The 23,443-nt window shown below is 38.4% G+C and overlaps 1 protein-coding gene across 4 annotated transcripts in view; it reads right to left on the bottom strand.

Moving 5' to 3' along the window:
- Positions 1-18,454, bottom strand: part of ALCAM (activated leukocyte cell adhesion molecule) — a 194,930-nt gene extending 176,476 nt beyond the window's left edge. The window contains exon 1 of one of the 4 annotated variants that reach the window (XM_057502383.1): positions 17,320-18,454. In XM_057502383.1, coding sequence (XP_057358366.1) covers positions 17,320-17,392 — 73 coding nt within the window. In that variant the 5' untranslated portion in view covers positions 17,393-18,454. The remainder of the gene's footprint in view (positions 1-17,319) is intronic. The other 3 variants (XM_057502380.1, XM_057502391.1, XM_057502384.1) reach the window with 3 other exon arrangements.
- Between the last annotated feature and the right edge of the window lie 4,989 nt (positions 18,455-23,443).

Genomic DNA, 23,443 nt, shown 5'->3' with positions numbered 1-23,443 from the left:
CACAGAGAAGGACAGTTCCTAGTCACTGTTATTAACTTGACAATGATCCTGGTTACTGTTACTGATTCAACAATGATAAACCAACATTTACTACTAAATGTTTTCCAGTTTAATTACAAAACAATGAAGTTAGTGGACTGTATGGACTGTTAGAATGGGGCCTATTTCCTTAACTTCTTTTTCATTTTATTTTATTATTTGTGAAGCAACTATATTTAACAATGTAGTTAATGTGGTTAACAAGTACTCACTGGTTCTGTTGTGAGAATCAATGTGATTTGTTATGACTTAGAAGTACAGTCTGTATCCTGCAGACATCTAAAGAGAAAAAGCCAATAGATTGTGCAATATTACCAGAAGGCAAAGTAAATAACCAACAAAAAAGTAAAGCAAAAGATGATCTTATGTTTGATGTGTTTCTGGGATTTGTTTGATGAGTTTTTATTTTTTTGATGGGTGGGGAGAATTATTTTATTTTTATTTCCTCCCACTATTCCTATAGCAAACTCATTTGGAAGCTTACCCTGATTGCTACCAAATACTGGTATGGAAAATACAGTGATTCTTCAGTTATTCAATTTCTCTTATGGAGAAATCTCTAAATGTCTATTTAGAAAGTGATCTGGGGTAAAAAGAGGACACAAAACTCAGAATTTATCAATTTGAAATATCATCAACATTTACTATGATGTTAACCAGAGTGAGATTGAAACTACTGAGAAAATAATACTTATCAAGTGATTTACTCAGACTACCTTTGACGTTTGTTTTCACATTAAAGAGTTAAGTTGATAAGGATAGCGTTGTAAACACTGGGGAGTGTGCTTGAAAAAGGAATAAAATGATACTAGTCAATTGGTAGTTCCTGAATTAGGGCTTTGTTTCCAAACAGACATGCTTAAATGTGCCTAACTCAATAGGAAAGAATGTAACGTACCTTTCTATACAATTGTAATTTTTTACAGAAAAAATCCACAACTCACTAAGAAAGCAACTAAATATATATAAAGTAAATATATTTACTTTAATATGGTGATAGGCCAAGGCTAGGCTGTCAGGAAGCAGAGTCTAATGTCTAGGGGTAAAGGCCCCTAGGGAAAAGGGGTAGGAAGGTAGGATGTGGGGAAAGTCTTCTAAAATCTGATCATGGGGAGTAATGTCCCTAGATAATGAAAATGGATTTCACTGGGCTCTATTTGTGAATAAACCAAAGGAGGGAACCTCTAACTAGGACCAAATCTGCAGTTTATGCTGGCCTTGAATATTTCTATTTATCTGGCCCATGCATGGAACCATTGTGTAATTGATTCCAAAAACGGCACCTGTTCTAACTAAAGATGTATCACTGATTCATTTTTGTCTTTCTAATTCTGCTTTTGTAATATCCATTTCTTGTTCCTTCAGAACTATGCACCTATCAGACTTCCCTTTCCAGAATCTGAGTATTCACCCACTCATCTCTCTGTTATACTCATTTCTCTAATTTTAACTCTCTCTGCAACCACAGGACGCAAACTCTTTATGTCAGCCCCAACCCCACTCTTTGGGTGTAGGAAAGCAGAAGCTCAATTCTCAAATCTTATTTCAGGCCCACTCATCCCTGGGTTTAGAGCAGATCATTCAATAGCATATTAATAATATATGCTCCATTGATCTGTTGAGGAGTAGTTTCAAAAGCAATGTCTTATTAGATTCTCACTGACTCAGTTATGGAATTGAACCTGTACAAACAAGCCTTCTGCACTCACCACAGATCTGAGTGTACCCAGATACACTCAGCTGGAAACTGACAGATACATTGTGTACTTACATAATTTACTATTAAATTATATTCCCTAGCATTACTTCATGTAACTTTAGTTTATCTCTAGAATTAAGCAAACTGATCCCATTCAGATTCCTAAACTGATAAAGAACCATGAATTCACATTCTGCTATTGCAGAATTTGATAAGCACTGTTAACTTTGCTCAATAATTCTCTGAATTTTATGAGAGCTTTGCATCAGAATTTCTCTAAAAACTTTCTTGCCAACCATTGCTCTTCCCTCTTCGAAAAAAAATTAAGTAATTGTTAATGAGAAGAGAAATTCAAATTAGGAATTACTAGAATATGTTATCAATTAGGTGTCTCATCAAAGCAGGAAAAGAAAAATTGTTTTATAGTGTCATGCTACTAGGTCATGTAAATAATCTGTGTGAATACCATTTTTTTAAATAGAAATGTCCTTTTCATGCTAGCTTCCCAGTCTTTTCTTTCTTTTCTCTCTGTAGAGAATTTCTCTGATTCCCTCCTGTACCTCCTCTCTCAGCAATAAAAGCTGCCCCCTTAAGATCACTTCTCCGTTACGGCTTTTACAAAACACTCACTTTACCTGTGACCACATCCTTTTATCATAAAACTTAACTTTTAAAATCTATTTACAAAGAATAGGGTTTGTTGATGATGAAAATTAGTTCACCACATTAACCTTAGGTTCTGTTGCCATGGAAAATTGAGAGTGCTCTTATTGATATGTATCTTATGTTTATAGGAAGATTATTTTGTTGGGTCCCAACATTGTTAATGTGAAACCTATATTAGATGCGAAGAATCCAGGCAATATTTGTCATAGGAATGGGTAACATTTTTTCATGTAGTAGAAGAGGTTGAAAGAAAACTGATTAATTCAGACCTTTGACAGGTCATTGATATGGCCCAACCAGTTTTATATATTAACAGAAAGAGAAAGACCCACTTGCTGAGGTTTTATTTGATAATTCCTTTACATTGACTATGTGTGCTTTTCATAACCTACAATTTTAAAAATAAGTTAAGTAAATATCTGTATTTCTCTAATGATCTTGCATTTAATGTTCAATGTCTATCGAAGCTCTATATAGGACACATTTAGGACACATATGCTATACTGCATTTAAAGTCCTAGACTGAAAAGGCTAAATGTGAGCTTAGATTTTTGTAATTCAAAAAATTTTTAAACTTTGTTGTTAAACTAAAAATTGATTATACAAATACAGGCCATTCTTTTGAAAAGCACTACTGTGCATGTAGTATAGCAAGTTTTAAAATAATGGGAACTATCATTGACAAAATGCTGTATTTGTATTGGTTTATCTGGACAATGTCTCTTACATGAGAAAAATATTAGAATTTCTGCGTGGGGATTCAGGAGACAACTTTGACTATCAAACCACAGAAGTAAAAATTTTCTATCAAGGTTCTCTATGGGGAATGAGAGAATAAAGCCAGAAAACAGAAGTTAAAATTCACAATGACTGGGAAGGATACAAAATAAAGCAAATACATTAATCAAGGCTTTTCAAAAAGGCTTTAAGTAAAAAGTTTATAGGATTTAAGATGATTTTGTCCAGAGAAAAGACACCCAAGAGACTTAGAACTACTAAGTTTCCAGCTATCAAACACCATCAAATAATGAGATACTGTAATCAAGTCTAATTCTGCAGTTTTTCTCTTTATTACTAATAGCTTGCTTCTTATAATATGTTAGTTTCAAGAGCACAAGGTTTTAATTTTTCAGTAAAAATGAAATCTTTTAAAATTTTCATGAATTTTTCTTTTGTGTCTGAATTTTACAAATCTTTCAATAGAAAATACTTTTGCAAAAATAACACCAAATTTTCTCCAAATTCACTGATATTCTACCATTAATAACATCTAAGGCATGGTTGACAATACACATGTATTTTCAATGGCACAAATATATTAAATATTGCCTGTATGACTGATCAAACGCCTCATGAAATCTTTTCTATAGAATTTTTGCCAAATTCAGGAAAACGCTCTGACCAAAAGGTTTAGGAATTCAAAATAAGAGAAATAAAAATATTGCCAGTTATTTTTGATAATACCAGTCTATTGACAATGTGTTCCAACCATTATCCTAAAAAAACCTGCAATTTTAAAAATAAGTTAAGTAAATGTCTGTATTTCTCTAATGATCTTGCATTTAATGTTCAATGTCTATGGAAGCTCTAGAAGAATACAGTTATTAAGGTTTTTATCTTATTAGCCTGAATTGGCACTTGGAAGAAAAATTAGACTAACTTTGCTTCATTTCTGTTTATACTTCATTTTGCACAGCTTGGGTAGAATATGGCAACTACTATATCTGGTTTTTTTTTAACCATAATTCAGGAGACTTATCATTCTCTAATTAAATTGTTAAAAGCAATCGAAAAATTATCTCAGTATATATATATTTCTTATTCATATGTGAATATATGCTCTAATTTTAAACAGGCTTTATTAATAATCAAGATTTCTAATTTCCACTAATCTATTCAATCATCATATATACTGAGGATACATTATATATCAGTAGACACTGAGTAGAAAAATATTAAGAAGACATTGCCTCTGCCTCCAGGAACACAAAAATCCTCTATGTGAAGAGTGTCAAGAATAAATAGGCACTAGGCAATAAGTGAAATAAATGAGTTCTGGAACTGCAGAAGAAGGACACGTTAGGAACATCAGGACAGAATTTCTGGAGGAGGTGGATCTAAACTATTCTGAAACACGGGTGTATTAGTTATTCCGGCAAAGGGAAGGGGAAAGGAAGGATGTGAAGGAGACAGGGACTAGAATAAGAGAGTGACATGAATAACCACCCAGAAACAAGAAAGCTAGGGCACACTGTGAAGTATGGCAGAAGCATGGAATTCCAAGAAAGGCTGTGTTGAGAAATATAAGAAGAACCTTAAGGACTGTGCTAAGAAGTTTGTGTTTTATCTTATCCTTGTAACGGGGAGTCATGAAAATATTTTAAGCAAAGCAGTTATAAGATTTTATTTATATATCATTTTGAAGGCAGATAAAAGAGAGCAGAAGGGGGCTAGGCTGACGTTTGGGAAATCTGTTAGACTATGTTTATTTTTTCACTTCCTTAAAATATTTCATCACAATAAAATATTCATTTTACTCTGAATCTACAGAGTGTATGTATATCTGTCTTTAAGCAATACGCCCTTACTCCTAAGTTACCTCTGGCCTACTCATACTAATGACCTAAAAGAACATGTTCACAGACACTGTGACCTCAGCCTGCAAGAAGTCTCAGTTTTAGCTTTAAATTTACCTTTAGATTTCAGCCTCAGTATTGCAGTGCAATGGTATTTCACTATCAGATAAGAATTATGTCATAATGAATATGATACTAATAATTAATGGATAAAGTCTAGGAGTTTGTGCATGACTTGTTTTTTTAAGTTGAGTAGATTCAAGGTTATGCCCAATAAATAACAATGATATCACTCTCATTCATATTCTATTTCAGTGGGAAAAAGGTGGAGTAGGAAGAGCTACAGCTGGCAATTTTATAATTGAACAACTAGGGCATCTCAGCTTTGCATACTCACGGGAATAAACTGGGCTTGTAATCATATTTTGGGGACAGTAGAATGATTAACTGAGATCAAATCCTTGAATAATACTAACAATTTCTGGAGAGCTTATTATTTAACAATCACACTATTGAATAAGTTTATCCCTACTGTACAGATTAGAACAGAAGGGGGGTTAAGCAATTTGCCCAATGTCCCCTGGCTGGCCGGATGGAGAGTAAAGAAGCAGGTTTCAAAACCACAGTTTGGCTCCAGAAGCCACATTCTCAAACTCTATTCTACAATGGAAAGTAAACACAATAAAAGGAGCACTTACTCTAAAGAATGCTTAAAAGTGTAATGAATAAGCTACAAGCCTCAATCACCAGGTTGCCCTCCTGGCTCTGCCATAAGAGAAGGTATCTAATTTCAGTATGAAATGTTTAAAAGCTGTCTCTGTGTTGGCAATTCTCAAACATGCTGAAGAACTGTGCCATTTCTTTAACTGACAGCATTTTAGTAGTGAATTAGGAGATCTAATATGAAGGATTATGCAGTTTTCTGTAGAACTCAATAAAATTATTTCCATTTTGAATTTTAAAAATGAAGATCATTTAAATATTTTTTCTTAATTGCACCTCTAGCAAAAGTTATTGTTCACCATATACAAATTTTTCCAAATCAATGTACAATTTTTAATCAGAATTTTTAATAGACCTTAGAAATCATGTAGTACAATACTTCCATAACAAAAGGGAATCTCATAAAAGGTACATGATTTGTCAGGATCACACATAAGTGGATATCAACTTAAATTGAAAATACAGTTGGAATTATCTAAATTAAGGGTTTATTGGGAAAATAAGATAGGGAGATGTTGAATACAGACTGTTACTGCAGAGAAATCTATAATCATTTGATTAAGAATCTAGACAGAGTTAATTGAGAAAAATACCAGCTATTTTCCCTCTCTCATTCAAATTTATAACTGTTCTCGCTTAACAGATAACACAAAAGTAGTATCAAAAATATTCATTATTTTATCATTGAAAATAAACTCTGATGCCTTGATATATTAAAGAATACTTCTCAAGAGTATACCTACTTTAATTTCATCTAGTGATTTATTATCCAGAGGGTACAGAGAGCTAAAAACTATAAAAACATATATTATTTGTATTAGTATTTTTAATCCTATTAATAAATAAGGGATTATTCAATTTCTAAAATATCATTAATAATAAAATGACAGATTTTTAATAATTATGCTGTTAAATTACAGGTTATCAGGAAATCATAATAAATAGAAGCATCCTACAGTTCTCATAAAAGTAGTGGAGCTCCCTCTATTGAATTAGAGTTCAGAAAAATGTGGCTTGTATTTAGAATCATAATTCTATCATCAAAATGGCTCCATTAAAATTTTTCTCTTCCTAAGGTCTAATATCTTTCAAACTGTTGAAACATGTACAATATCAGTTTCTAAGACTAATATTGCAAATTACACATCCTTATAATTTTAGAACATTCTTTTTTTCTTAATGGTTTTTATTTGCAGGAAATTACACCTTAAGGCTATAACTTTCAATTTGTGTTTTTCTTTTGTTTTCTTTGAGTTGATAAAACTGGAAGATATATTTTGGTTCCATCACAGTACATTTTTGGGTTTCCATTATAAAAGGAATTCATATTCTTAATAGGATGTTTCATAGTCTTAATATCTGTGAAATAATTTCAGTAAAATGAGGTAGTTCACATATTTTGCTGACATGAATAAACTGACATTATTATAATATTACAGTTACTGAAAAATGATACTGATTCATAATAATTATTGTTGGGTCAGTCTATACTATGTGCCAGGCAGTGAAAAATGCTCCATACCCTCATTACCTTATTGAATATCTGTATCAAATGAACTTGGTAGCATAGACATCCTTATTTTACAAATGAGAAAAGAGAGACAAGAGTTAGAAATCAAAGTAGCACTCTGAATCTTTTCTATGTATTGACAGTCTGTGAAATCTGTGAGCACTGACAGTCTATATCATTGAAGAACAGCCATCATGTCTATAAAAAGATCATCACTCAGGCAGTTGAAATCCTTTCAACCAAACATTTTGGATAAATTCTAAAAAATGATAACCTCCAAACCAGACCCTGAAACTACTTTTTTGCTGTTTTATCTTTTATTTTAGAAAAGAGACATATTTCTTATCAGCAAAGACAAAAACTGCTGTGCAGATGCAAGTTTTGTTTTAATATATAGGTACTTATTTGTCATTCTAGTATGATAAGAAAAACAATTTTATCTTATACTAAACAGTCATTCCTAAAAGAAAATTTCTGTTTGAGAGCTAGATTACCACCCACTGGGGTTGGGGTGAGTAGGGGATTAATTCTACAGGGAATCCAAATATGTACTACATTTTACTCTGAGATCTGATAGCAAAAGCATTATTCATGTTTAGAGCCGTGACCATCTCAGTAAAAATATAAAACCTATGTCTTATAACCAACCTAAACATTTTTCTTGGAAAGTATCATACTTACTACCAGGTAAAGAATATGCTTGCAAAATAAATTGTAAATGTCACAAGTTTGAACATTTAAAACTATGTCCTAGGCAGAAACTGCTTTATTCATGAAATTACAGTATATGCATACTGATATTAACTCCATTATGAATATTATTTGCCTTGTGAAGGGGCTAAAGTGGCACAAAATCTCAATCATAATATAAATTAGACATGGGGATAAAAGGATAGGGAATACAGTCAATAGTTCTATAGCATCTATGTTGACAGTAACTACACTAGTTGGGGTGAACATCTAATAATATATATAATGGTAGAATCACTATGTTGTATACTTGAAACCAATATAATACTGTAAATCAACTATACTTCAGTAAAAAATATATCAAAAAATATCTTCAGCATATTCCTGTTGAATACTTTGCCTATACATATTGTTATAGTTTTTCTATATAAAAGTGGCTATAAAAATATGTTTTACTCCTCTCCATAATAAGTCCAAAAATTACAGGGTGAAATACATTTAATGTTTTTTATAAATTTATAGAAGATGGTACTTTTCACTGGCTCATAAACAATTTTGACAAGCCTGTTAAAACAAATTTGCTAGAAGAACTGTTCAAAATATGATTTGCTTTAAAATAAGTGAAGTGTGTTTAGTAAAATCTATTATACAGGGTTTACAAAATAGCACAGTTAGACCACCCACACAATGTATACTGTACCTAGAGTGAACTAACATAAACATTTGAAAACCATTTGTGTAATCAAAAATATCAACTATTCTTAAAGCTCACATGTTGTTGTCTCAATCCCCTGCTTCAGGTAATCTGATCTCATACTTTGGAAGAGTATGAATCTTCCAAAATAGAAGAAAATATGGTAATAAATATACCTCTTGTCCTCATTTTTGGCCCCATCTCATGTTTAATAAAGTTAGGCACCAATTTATCTATAACTTTTGCCTTGTGAATGTTTGTGCCCATTACTCCTATAATTCTCATTTTTTCCCATAAACTTTAAATAAACAAGAACCAACCTATTATGTTTTTTTAAGAAGTTGTATCAATAACATAGTTATGGAGTAAGTATGAGGAAGGGACATCTCTAAATACTTTTGCTGGGATTTTTTTTTAAAGATACACTTTTTTTATTGAGATATAATTGACATGACATTATATTAGTTTTAGGTGCACAATATGATTTGATATATGTACATATTGCAAAATGATTACAAGTTAACATCCATCACCATGTATAGTTTTTCTTATGATGGGAACTTTTAAGATCTATTCTCTTAGCAGCTTTCAAATATATAATACAGCATATACTCTTTGAACTGTAATTTTAGGACTTCTTTCTAAAGGAAAATTGCACATATTTTTGATTCAGCAATTTCACTTCCATGACATTCTCCTACCAACATAACTGCACACATGGACAATAACATGTATTAGGATGTTCACTAATGTAGTATTTGTAATAAAAAAGATTGGAGACAATCTACATTTCCAAGAATTATGGTACATACAATAAAATCTAAAAGGCTACATTGAAAAATGAGATAGAGCTTATGTATGGATATGGAATAATCTCTTAATCTCCAAAATGTGCTACTAAATGAAAAGGAAAGGTAAAAAATGATGTGCATGGTACATTCCTACTTAATTTTTTTAGTTGGGGATGTGTATATGCAAATATTTCCTAGTACATGAGTACTTGAAAATAAATCCTCATCTGAACCCCACAACTGATAAGTAAATTAGGAAAATTACAGGACATATTTGAACAACTTTAAAGAATTCCTAGTTACTTCCAGGAGTTAGAAAGTATGTTCCTTCAGACCTTAGCATCCTCACTCATGACATTCTCTTAGCCAGTATATTTTACTTGATTATTCTTTAGCACCTACCTCACATATCACTTCCTGAAAGAAACTTTCCGATTTCTTCCTAAACTCCAGACCAAATCTGGCCACTCTGATATAAAATGTTCTCTATTTGTCCTTGCAGAACTTACCAAAACTTGTAGAAGGTATTTACATAATTAGTTGACTAACAACTGTTTCTGAGGGAGAACATACCTTCTGGGAGTTATAGGACCTTGACATTCTAGTAACTACTTAATGAAGTATCCCCAGTTACCAAGCACAATGCTTCGCACATACTGAGCACTCAATAAATATTTGTGGAATGCTGTTATGTATGTTAAATAGTGAATTCATATGAGTTTTAATCCTGGATTGGCCAACATTGTGACCTTAGGCAAGTAGCTAAGTAATTTTAAGGTTCTTTACAGTTCCAAAACATTGAATGAATGAGTCTAGATATAAATAAGAACATTGCTGCCTCTAGAAACTGTGGCTAATTTGCTACTGAATTTTAGATAATCTCTTAACTTGTGTCTTTATCTATCTCAGCTGTCAAATAAGGAAACTGAACAAGATGAATGTCTAAGGCACCTTCTCATTTTTCCAACAACCCTTCTTTAATTACATTTTAGCTTCTGACCATGAACCGCATGCCTTTAACCCTTCAAAATTTCTCTCTCATGCACATATGCATACAAGCACACACACACACACACACACACACACACACACACACACACACACACACACACATTTTGAACTTTCTAGTTTTATTCCAGGGGAAGATTAAGATTTGTGCAGTAGAAAATAGTATTGTTACTGACGCAGTTTGAGCCTCCACAATCTGTCATATTTCTTGTCCAAGGACCCAGAAGACAATGTAAATTGTGAATATGGAGCTGAGGATATGCAATGAGGATCCTGCCACATCCCCCACTATTATCATGAGAGGTAAACTGATTGCAAAAATGGCCCCAATTCTCTCTCCTAGTTACCCACACCTTTTGAAAAGTGTTTTTTGGCAATATTTTAGCAATAGATGGATGATTTCCCCGCCCTTGAATTTGAGATGGGTTGGGGCTTGTCTTCAACAGTCAGATGTGGCAGAAGTGATAGTTCATCAGAACTCTTGCACACTTCTGCCTTCTCTCTGAACCATGCTCCCCAAGAGAATAAGCCTAGGAAAGCCTATAGAGAATGAAAGGCATAGAGAAGATCCAATTCCCCCTCACCAACCAGCCAACTCTCAGAAAAAGCAAAGCTGCTTAGGCTGACCCACAGCAAACTACAGAAGAATGAAGACATCTGGCGAAAATCTGAAAAACACCCAACTGTCCAGACTAAATTGCCAACTGGCAAAATAATGAACTACATAAAATGCTTGCTGTTTTAAACCACTTACTTGGAGTGATTTATTGTGCAGCAAGTTAACTGATACTCTGTGGTTCAAAAATTTAGTAAGAGTAACTAGACCTGTTTTTATGTTTTTGCTTGATTTGGAGCTAGATTAATTCCATACTCAGAAACCTTCCAACTATTAAGGACAACACTTGGGAATATGCTGGCAAGAGTTAGCCACAGTGGCCAATGCCCTCTCCCTTCATTCTGCCCTACTAATGAAGACAAAACTATGGTCTCCTTTAGGTTGTGTGAAAAGGTCATTTTTTTACTCTGTAAAACCTTTTTTTTAGGTTTAAACTCAAGAGACAGCTGAACCAAGTAACGTGTGGGTAACTAATTAGGAATTGTCAGTTTTGGCACCAATTGTCCTACCTATATTGTTGGCTACCCCAAGTCAGGTCACCAATCTGATACAAGTGTAGCTTACATGTACGAAAAGACTTGATGGCTTCCTTCAATCTTACAGACAGCCCTGGTAATATATTTTTGATCCAAATTGATAATAGAACTACTGGGGAGCCTCACAGAAGAGCAGAATGGGACTTGTGCAATTGGCTGAGAAAGGATTTCAGGATCAGACTGAAATAGACCTTCCACTGATAACTCCATACTAAGTATATATACATATATAGCTCCTGGGGGAATTTCAAACCCCATTATTCTCTTGGCATCTCAGGTCAATTTGGTTTCCATTCCAAGCCAGGGGATACTGTTTCACATCCACTACAGTATTCTGGGGTTCCAGGATATAACACTTTATCTCTCTTATACTTGACATTAAAGGGGCATATGATTCCTTATTGATATTTCACTGTTGCTGATACTTCAATAAAAAAAGGTTAGAAATATGCACTTTATCAGAATGAGGAATACATGTCTTATAGTTAAGTACTCTATAAGGCAGACATATAGACAGGCAAGTCATTAATAATTATGGTGACTATACATAAATTTGTCATCCAGTCTGTAAAGAGTAAAATAGGGCACCATTAATAACTGAGTCAGGATATCAGGCATAAACTAGGACTGTCTTGGATATACCAGGATGTATGTATGGTTCATGGAGTGATAGAGGAGAAAACCTTACGGAAAAAAATGGCAAGTGGGGGAAAGCAGGCCAGAGAAGTTAGGAGGCTGTCTAATTTCTGATTAATCTATTCTCCCACTTGCCATTTTTAGTTTCAAAATGTTGCAATATTGTGAATTCTCTGAAGGCTAGACACTGGCATGTTCATTGATGAACCTCAACTCAAAGTCAAATTAAGTAAACTGTTTTGGATTGGGCACAACTCTGATTTCTCCTTGAATGGATAATTGAGAACAGACTGGATAAATAAGAGAGGAAGCACAAAAGCTAATTTCATTCTTGGAACATACACTACAATAATGGGCTGTGATAATAGGATACTATAAAACAATTACCGAACACACACATTTGAAACTAATCTGAGCTGAAATATATACGGTGGTCCATCTAATAATAAGTTGGAAGGAGGGGGGGATATAAATTGTTACTGAAACAGAAACTAGCCAGATGAAATTATTAGTAACTCCATATATATGATAGTATTTTGTACACTATAGAGATACTTGCAATAAATGTAGAATTTAACCTTGTCAAATAGCCTGTATCTTCTTGTTAAACATAGAAGATATATTTTAGTCCTGACTTTGCTCTCCATAAAGAAGGGAAAATCCTGCCCTAATAAAAAAAGTAATGAGAAATATAAATGGACATTTTTCTGGTCTTTTTCATTTCTGATTGAAAACTTAAAAAGTTGATATCTCAAAGTAATAATAAAATAAACACTAATTTATAACCCATCACTCCCAAGAAAACTTTCTTAAGTATTCCAGTAAGTTGGCTCATTTTTTTATACACCACATGTAAGAAATGGCATGGGTCTTCATGAAAACTTAACAATGAAGAATAGAATACTTTGAGGGGAGTTAAATTTAAGTTTCTACATATACACAGAGGTACAGAAATACTCTTTTGTCATAGCTACACCTATGTTGTTCTCCAACATATCTGAGATACATGCCGCATATGTCTACTTGAATTAATAGCTTCTGAGAGCTAGAACTCTTTGATGATGTTTTATGCTTAAATAAATGGCCAGAACAGAAAGAGGTGTGTTTGGGAATAAAAGACAAGGCAATCATAAAGCATTTAAACTACTATATGACACAGTGCTGCCATCTGACACTGAGTAATGCTTTCAATTTCAACAGTGCTCAATTTTACAAACATCTATGTTTACTTGCATGAATCTTGAGGGAGAAACTTAAAAATGAGAAGAAAAGAAACACGTTTGCTTTTAATAAAATGGTCCAAGTGATAATTAAGTGGCTTAAATTAAAGAGTGTTAGTCTATTAACAATATAATAAAAGTCTTAATTATATAGCATGTTTTACTTGAAAACTTCAAAATGCTGAGCAATCTAATTAGATTTCAATACTCATCTCACCCAAATCAGAACCATGCATTCATTACACATTACATAGGGAGAAAAGTTTACAGCTGGGAAATAAAAAGGAGCAGAAAAATAACTTTCTCAAGGTCATATGGGATACTTATATGGCATAGCTAAAAACTGAACACAGTACTGACTCCAATATAAAGATTTTTTTGTAACATTTAAGACAAAGTGGTTTGTCCTAAATTTTTAAATAAGTCAACAGTAGACAAGCATTCTTTTCCAAATTTCTATTTTAAAAGATAATCTAGTTGGAATTTTCTAAAAAGTCAGGAAAGTTTGGAATCTGAACATGAAAATATTTTTTATATCTATAGATTTTAAAACCATAGGAAAGCATTAGTAATGTCTATTTCCTTCTGCATTGTACTTACAACCATGGTGCAAAATCAACTTCTTTGTTTAGGAACATCTTTAGGGTATACATAAGGCTCTGTCATGTGAACCATCAGCCATAGCATCAACCATCACATTTCATTCTAAGAACTATATATGCAGTTTAAATAGACGCAGGCTTCCAGGAGGGATGGGTTACATTAGTGGGGTGTTTTGAGACCTAAAAACCTTTCCCACTGTTGATGTCTCTTTTCCCAGGAGAATGAGGGACTAATTCTTCTCCATCGCACATTTTTTTTAACCCTCCTGCTCAACCTGGAGAAATAATCACGAGACCTTATAATGTGTTTATGAAGTAGGAAAAAAGATGGCAATTTCACAATTGGGATTCACTGACATTTTTCTAGTAATACAATTGATATGAACTGTGTCTGTCCAGGCTGCGCAGACTGAAAAGCATTAGAAAAACTCAATTGGATAATGACCCTGCCTTGACCAAATCAGCTTTTACCTTAAGTCATGAGAGTTTTGAGCTGAACAGATCTCAGAGAGTAGATAATTCCTTAGTCCACCATTTACTTACACCTGAGAAAGCTGAAGCCCAAAAATGTGAAATGACTTGTTCAAGTGCCTAAAGGTGAATATGGTTTTGAACTAAGTCTAGAAAAACAGTATACTAAAAATAGTATTTCATTAAATTGTAAATTGTTATTGGATTAAATAAATCATCAAGGAAAAAGCAATATTTACTGCTTACTAAGCAGTCTGCAGTTTTGAAGCTAACAAATCAGGTAGTTTGAAAGGACATTATTATTGGGGTTGATGCTTTTCCCAAGGCCTACTGAGATAAAACTGACACACTTCCAACATAATATCCCTCTGAAAAAAAGCTTTACCTGTGTTCATGTCTTTGGAATAAACCTTGTATCAATCAGTAAGCAATTAAGAAAAATTCCAGAGAGGGGTACATACAGAGTGAAGAAAGAGTTAATTGCAGGGCTCCACCTCCTTGTAAATAGCCAAGTCAAGACTTTTTAAAAGCAATACAAAATATCACCACAGGCTGACGCTCTTTCTACAAGAATAATGGGATTCTTGCTCTCTCGGATGCTGAGAACTTTTACTTTATCTCCAAATTCAGTTTTCGTGGTTTATACATATACTCTTCCTCCCTTCCAAACAGGTAGCCTTGCCGTGCCTAAAATGTATCGCGGACTACGTAGCGACTGCAGATCAAAAGACTTCAGGGGCAGTTTCACAAACTCGATCATCAGCCCCCAGGTCTCCGGAAATGAAGGGCGGGTGAGTCACTTAGCCCGGGGACAAAGCCAGCCTTAGGCTCAGCCAGGAGGAGGGCTCCGAGGGAGGCGCACTCGCCGTCCAGGACTCGCGTCCCGACTCCGAACATGGCGCTTTTAGTGCCATGATCCATTCATTTAAAACACGCTGACAGCGCACCGAGAATTCTGCGCTTAAGGCAGCCGGGAAATTCAAGGAAACCACTCATCTGAGGATCGCAGACTTCTGACCCCCAGATCAGCGTGGCTGGCGGGGCCGAAAGCGCGCGGCTGGGTATGGGCTGGAAACGCCAGCTTGAGGCGCCAAAGGAACCTCCGCGGAGGTGAAAGCGGAACCTCTCCCTTTTAAGCAATTACATTTTCGGAAAAACCTGTCCTCCGAGGTGACCAACTGAAAATAAATTCCAGCGCGACCGCAAGTAAAAGGAAACTGGGCGTGTGCGTGTGGTCCTGGGTTTGATGTGTAGGTGAGAGGGTTAAACTGAAAACCAATTGTGGGCATGTGAATCTTGGCGTCTCACAAACGACATCACCTTGGTCCTCCCACCTCTGCTGCGGGCTCGAGAGCGAGCGCCCTTCCTTCCCACATCGGACACTGGAATCAGAAAAAAGTGCAACCCACAGTGTCCAATACAAGGGGGTCTCCCCTGCCCACCTCCCAGGTGTTCTCACCCCGCCCCACCTGCTTTAAAACGGTTCAGCTCTTCCTTTCACACCCCGCCCAGAGCCGGAGATTTGTCATAGCTGCCTTTCTCTGGCCTCAGAACAGCAGGTGAGCTCATTACCTCACCCAAAACGTAACGTTTATAGAGAAGGGGGCACCCCCTCCCTCTACACCCCGCTCCCCTCGCCCAGCAGCAGTTCACAAACACTTGTGCTCCTCAGGTCGAGGCCCCAGCCGCACTTTTCCCCCTTTTCCTGGGAGACAGCCAGAGGCTCAACCGTCTTCTCTGGCCTCAGCTTGCCAACAACTGAAGGGATGTGCAGAAATTAGAGACACGAAAAGGAAGTGAGCTTTCCTTTAAAAATAAAACTAAAGAAAAGAATAAGAGAACAAACAGAAGCCCAAATAACAGGAAGTAAGAGTTCTACTGGCAACTGTCTACGAAGGGCTAGAGAGCAAAACTTCCAAGGGAGAAAAAAATTCCAAAAAATCCTGAAGTCTAGTGAGAAGATGAACCAGCTGCTGTGCCCACGGACAGCAAACACAGCGCCCTGTTAGAACCAACTCGGGTCAGCTGCCCTGCGTGTCTCAGGCTGACAGCGCCTGGGGCCGTCCCTAGGGTGCAGCCTGGGATTCCCGGAGAGGTATTTTAGTTGTTGGGGCTTTTGCCTTTTTTCTTCTGTGGCTCAGCAGAGAACCGAGTAGAGAACTCAGTGGAATCACAGGTCCTGAAAATCAACGACGCCCGGACGAAGGTCCCCCAAAGCGGGCCGCGTACCCCAGGGCAGGCGGCGCCCTCCGCCGGCCCGCACCCACGCCCGCACCGCCCCCCACAGTGGCGGGGGAGGGGCGTTCAGCCCACGACTGCCGCGGCGGGAGGTTTGTGGAGCAGGGATTCAAGTCCTGCCTCTCTCTCGTACCCCGACCATCCCTTCTTCACTTCCTACCGGGGGGAAGGTACCAGGGAATTTATCTCGAAAAGGTGCGGACAGTTAGCGCCTTCGGAAAGAGCCAAACGAAAGGAAAACTGCCCGGAGCGCAGTGACGTGGACTCTGATACCCAGAGACCGGAGAGCCGGTCAGAGGGCGAGAGCTCCCCGCCCCGGCGGCGGCCGCAAGGGGAAGGGGAGAGCACCAGAATCCTGCCCGGGCCCCTGGAGGCCCGGGCCCCCGGCCGCACCCAAAGTTCCTGGAGATTTACCCAACGCCCCCAGACGCTGCCCAAACTTGAGCCAATCGGCCGAGCCCGGGTGAGGCACAGGTGACTGAAGCAGTGCCAGCTCGGTGCCTCCACCGCCGTCCACTCACCCCAGCCCCACGCGCCGGGCAGCGAACCTGCGTAAGTGCCCCGGCCCAGGGCGACCTGGGGCTGCTCCGAGGCCCTTGCTCACCTGGCCTGAGGGCAGCGGCAGAGATCAAGAGGCAGAACACCAGGCGACAGGAGGGGGCCGCCCTCGGTGCCATATTCCTCCTCCTCCTCGGGGACCACCGACAGAGTCCGCGCCGCAGGAGGGGGCGTCGTCCCGGGAGCCGCGCAGCCCGCGCGCCCAAAGGTCGGGACTCAGGGGGCAGCGGCTTCCCCCAGACACACTGCCCCCCGGGGCTGTGGCGCTGCACCTTCGGGGCTGTGCCGCACGCAACTTTCCACAACGCAGTGCCCCGACTCTTCCTCCTTCCCCTTCAACGCCGGCTCTTGATCGTTTTGGCTGCTCCTCCGGGACTGGCGACCCTCTCTTCCCGGGAGACACTTAAGTAAGTCGGAAAGGTGTACGTGGTTCTTTTTGCGGGCCTGTTATTTTCCTTCTTTTGGAACAGTAATGATAATGGTAGTGGCAGTGTGCACCAAAAGCCCTGTGCTAGGAAGCAACCGCCGGGGGCGGCCACAGGGGACGGCGGGTCCAGGCGGTCTCCTCAGGTGGCAGCGGCGCTGTGGCAGGGAGAACAGCGGAGCGGTAACAGAGGCACAGTGGCAGCGGTCCGCGGGCTGCTCTGAGTGGAGGGACTGGAAGGCGTGTGTAAGCCGTCTCTCTCCTCCTCCCCCCGCCTCCTCCCTCCTTCCTCTCCTCCCAGCTTCCCAGGACGCGGCGCGGAGCAGGTGGTTGGAGCGCCGACCTGCAGCCTAGAGGCGCTGCAGGACCGAGTCGGAGACTGAGCCCGGCTCTAGAACGGCGCGCAGGAGGCGCGCGCGGGGGCCGGCCGCCCCGAGGCGGGGCTTCCTCATGGCTCCGCCGGGCCACGCCCGCCAGTGGGGAGCTGACCCCGCAGCCGCGCGCGTCCGGGTGGGCCCCCGGGACTGCCCCTTCCCGGTGTCTTGACCGTCGTCCCTGTGATTCTGCGTCTCACTTCATACCGCCCACCCTGCCTCGCTACGGTTCAAAAAGCCAAACTGCCTTTTTCTTGCTCCCAGACGCCTGTCCCCGTGGCTCTCCTCGGATCTTCCAGCGGCGATGCTGCATCTCCTTCTCCTATAAAGAGAGTAGGAGACGGAGGGGGGGAGGGAAGCTCACGGAGGGGTGCAGGGGTGCGCATGGTGGGGGTCACTGTGGGTCCTAGGGCGGGAGCGCAGGAGAAGGAAGCGGCTGCGGGAGGCGGCAAAGGTGGAAACTCGCCTGCTGGTAGTGAACAGCAACAGCCACCGGTTGGCCGGTGGCAGCCTACGCACTGAACTGATTCCTCCCAATTCCGCCCACCAAACCCGCCTCCTGCACACACATTCTTTGGAACACCGATCTCTTGAGTCGACTGCCCAGTACCAAATATAAAATATTTACTCTTTCCCAGGGGAAATTAGATCAGTAATTTCTAGAGCATACTTCCTCACCCGGATTTTTCCAGTGTCTACAAAAGCCAGAACGTGTCTTTTATTTTGAATTAAGAGGCAATTTTAAATCACAAAATCCACAATTTACACAGATTAAAAGCCAAGCTGCTTCTTGTCCATTCCTAAAAGCTAGGCTCCCCAGCAGATGGACAGGCTTCTCAGGCAGTTTGCAAAGATTGAACCACCTCCCAGGCAGATATGGGGAAGCTCCGTCGCTTTCAGATCAGGCAAAGAGCATGAAGGAATATTTTCTTCTAGAACACCATGGTGGAGCTGTCGGGGCTCTAAGTGGCTCTAAATCAGAGACACGGGATCACAAGGTTCATCCCCGAAGCATAATAAAATCTTGGTGCCCGAGCCACTTCGCCGGGTCATTAAATAGCCTTTTGTACATCATAGGGTCACTCCTGTAAGAAGCTAGTCTCCAGCAGAGAATGCCAGCTAGTAATCATCACATACTGCGATTTCATCAGAAGGCTCGGAGTCACCGGCAGGAGAAGCTTAATAAAACAAGCACACACACGCACCTACGTACACAATGTCTTTGAACTAGTTACTTTTCATCCTCGAAACTATTAAGCTCTATCTTAAGCTGTAATTTTTGTTAAAAGCCCCTAATCTTGTCCTTCGTGTTCTCTATACATTAACAGTATTCTAGAATAGGGCTCTTATATTTTTCCTCTCAAAATGAGGAGTTTCTCCCGCTTGGTTTTAATATTAACATTTTATTTGCATCTTATGAACCAATAGGAAGGGTAATGCTAGGAGACAAATGCCTTTTAGTTCCGTTTTCTATGAGCTAAATTTGGCTGAATTGCTAGCATTCCTATGGAATCCTATAGAATTCCTTTAGGGAATTGTTTTTCTTTTAACAGAAGCTTTAAGTGGCTTGCATTTGAAGAAATCATCTATATTTAACCTGGATCCCCCCTTTTCTATCTGATCCCCTTTATTTTGGGATGGGATTTACAGCATAATTGTTTTAAAAAATAGTTGATCTGGAAAAGGCAAATTGTCTGGTTTGGGCTGTGACATTTGCTAGCTGTATGATCTTGGTCAACTCTCTTCACCCCTCTAAGCTTCAGTTTCCTTACTTGTAAAAAGTGATAATAACCCAGCCTCTTGAGGTTGCTGTGAGGATTAAGTGAGATCACATGAATAACAGGCTAGGTAGAGTAGTAGGAGCTTGGGCTTTGGGGAAAAGTCAGAGTCTAGTTGAAATCCCTGTTCTTCACTTGAATGACCTTGAGCAAAAGTCAGTCTCATAGAGTTTGATGACACATTAGATTACCACCTTTAATGTCATGCAGCTAAATTGAATCAAAATACATTCTATAAATTAAGAATATTATCCACACACATACATACATATGTATGGAACTCTGGAAGCAATACATACACACACATATGTGTATGTATGATACATACTTCTTTGTACAATAAGTTGCTTCCAGAACTGCTTTTAGGGAGGAATGTGTCCTAGTTTAGGAAACTGCCTTGGTAAGCCATTTGGGGCTGTAACTCCAAAGGCTATCAGTCATATGTAACTAAGGCCAGAAAAGTGATGGTCATACTACTATATATTAACATCATAAAAATTAAAATAGAGATTATAAAATATTTTTAAAAATAAGAATTGGGCAGAAGAGTGAAAGGGGAGTGATGCTGAGAAATGGAAGGGACAAGGGTCAAGCCATACCACTATGAGTTTGGAAATGGTTAACAGCCTTTAAATATATCTTAATTAATCAGTAACAATTATTTAACAATTATTATGTTATGTTATTTAAAGCTACTTGTATGAATTAATAAAATACTTACCCCTCAAAAAAATCCTATGAGGTAGGTGCTATTTTCACCTTCATTTTGCTCATGAATAAACTAAAGCCCAGGCACACGAAGTAACTTGTCCCAATGTCACACAATGGTTCATAGTAATGGTAAAGGCATGACTCTATCCCAGGCATTTTGATTCTAGATGATTCTAATAGTATATACTGTAGTGTAATCACACTCCAGAGCATAATAATGGGTACTTCTTACTGCAAGAGGTAAAATGAGTAATGTTCACCCAGAGGAAAACATATTTGATCCTAGAGCTTCATTCCTATCTACTTTCCTTATCACTATCCACTTTGCTTATCAGAGATATCTAACAATAAATTTATGCTTTTCTTTTCGGTTGTTGTAGGGGTAGGGGGTGATTTAGACATAATTTCCTTCATCTTCTCAAAACTTTAATAAAGTTTCCTACCCTCCAACACATTTTCCTTGTGGAAATTAATAAGGCAGTGCATCCTATCTTCATGAGCCTGGTGCAGGGCATATGAGATGTCAAGACCATTTCTAGACTGGGGTAATTTAGCTAAGCAAGAGCTCAGAATCAGAAATAAACTTTAGAATGTAAGCACCAGAAAATAATGTAGTGGAGAGAGTATTTGTCCTTCAAAATCTAGGGAATGAGGGGTTGGGTTCACCTTACCTGGTTCTTAAGAGAAAGTATTTTCCAGCTGCATCTGGATCACAGTTGCTTTTGTTACAACTGAGAATACATAGTATTCCAATGATATTTACCAGATAGGTTAGTCATGCATCAGAGCATAATAACAGGTACTTCTGATTAATGTAAACAATTTCCCAATGGAGATGAAATTTCACCGAAGATGTTTTTGGAGTCTGGTGACATTTGTTCTTTACCAACTCATAGCGTTCTGTGTGCCTTCCTAGTTTTTGAACCCACTTGTATGCAATTCAAGAGCATGCAACAAATCTAATTCACTTTCTCTTTCCCACTGGTGATTACACATTTCTAGCCAATACTTTTCAAATACATTGGGCACTCTATGTTTATGTATGACTAACAAGTGATGAGAAAGAGTTCTTCATTATAGAACATTAATCTTGAGTCCAACTTACAAGGGAGAGTGAGTGATATAAGGAAATAAAAGGGTTTTCCACTGGGTCTTCACTACTTGGACTAGTATGATTACAGTGCCAAAGTGTGGGCTTTTTCCCCACACCACCAAGCAGTTCTCAGCTGGGTGACCTATTCTGACATTGTCTACCTGAAGATAGCTTAGCCAGATGGGAAAGATGCACAGTGCAAGGTATGGAGAAAGGGCAGAAGAGCTCCCATGCTCTCTGAACATGCCACGCACCCAGAATATCCACATGTTCCCTGCGTGGAAACCTCTCTGAACCCTGTCTTTGGGTGTCTGTGGAGGCTCCATTACATAGGCATGGTTGATGAAATCATTGGCCACTGGTGATTGAACTCAGTCCCTAGCCCTCCTTTGATGGCTGAGACTAAAAGTTCCAGCCCTCTAATCTGCTCCCATCCATGTGTTACCTAGAGGTTTTCCAGAAGTTGCTTCATGAGCATAAGGAAAGACACCTTTATGACTCTTATCACCCAGGAAATCTCAAGCATTTTAGGGTAACTATGCCAGGGATCAGGTAGAAGACCAAATATATATATATTTCTTGTAATAAATCACAATATCACAGCTAGGGCAGACTAAAGTTTAGGGAAGGCAAAGGGAACGAGTGAAATCCTAATCACCATAGTGAAAACTTTGAAATAAAAAGTGAGAAAACTTAAACTACAGGATAAAAGAACATTTGCTATCAGTGAGAATAAAACAAAAAGGGCTTTGCTGAAAATAGAAACCTGATTAGTAAAAGTTTTAAGGGAACGACTGGGCTGGAGATGGGCAAGGGCCTGGGCTGATACATTGATGACAAAGTTTGAAATGGAGCACTAAGTGGGTTTTTGTTAAGTCTAGGGAGATATAACTATGTTAGAGAGATTCAGAGATTATGTAGGCTTAAGATAAATCTCTATTTCATTTCTGTTCCCCAAGGTTTTTAAAGTGAAAAAATCCTAAAAATCACTCTACATATGGACTGAAGGTGAAGATGACCATCTGTTCTCCTCAGAAATAAACTCTTGAATTTTATTGTTTAATTTCAATTGTTAATAGTAACGTCAGTCATTGTATTAATATAAGTTTGCAACTCATATCCTCAATAGCACTAACAAAGATATATCAGTGAAGCTCAGGAAACCAAAAACATTCAAAGCCCATGCAAACATTATGTTCTTATTTCAGACTGTAGATTGCTCAGTGTCTGGGTACAGAAAGCAATGTATGACTATTTCAGTTGGAGTAGAAATCCGCTTAGTCATTTTCCTTCCTGTCTTAGACATGAGCAGTGGAGAGTCAAGCTAAGCTATATGACTATGAATCATATGCTGTAACTATAAAATGGATGTCAGAAACCTTAGTGTATTAAGCAAAATTCACTAGTGATTTCAGTAGGTGCATGAAATTTAGCCAAGAACTGTAACGGGCTAGGTTCTCTTGTAAGTTTCCCTTCAGAGTCCACTGTATGTTCTTAACTTTCAACTGAAATAAACAACTCTTCTAGTTTTGAGTAAGTAGAAAGTGACTCAGGGTGTTATTCAAATATTTAATACCTTGAAAGAATTTCAACTTGACTGATTCTCAAGTTCTCCAGAGTTGTCTCTACTTACTTTGCCATATACCTACTAGCCATTATAATGTATGATAATTTCACTAAGGAATTTAAGGTAGATATGTAATGACTGTAGAAATAGGAAAATGATGTATGTTTGATTTTAGAAAACAAACAAATTACCATGGACTTAATGGACTTCTGGAAAGCCAAAT

This window comes from Manis pentadactyla, chromosome 1 (assembly GCF_030020395.1).
Source record: "Manis pentadactyla isolate mManPen7 chromosome 1, mManPen7.hap1, whole genome shotgun sequence".
NCBI lineage: Eukaryota > Metazoa > Chordata > Mammalia > Pholidota > Manidae > Manis > Manis pentadactyla.
Note: the sequence above shows the minus strand (reverse complement) of the source record. Positions and strands in the feature narration are given on the sequence as shown.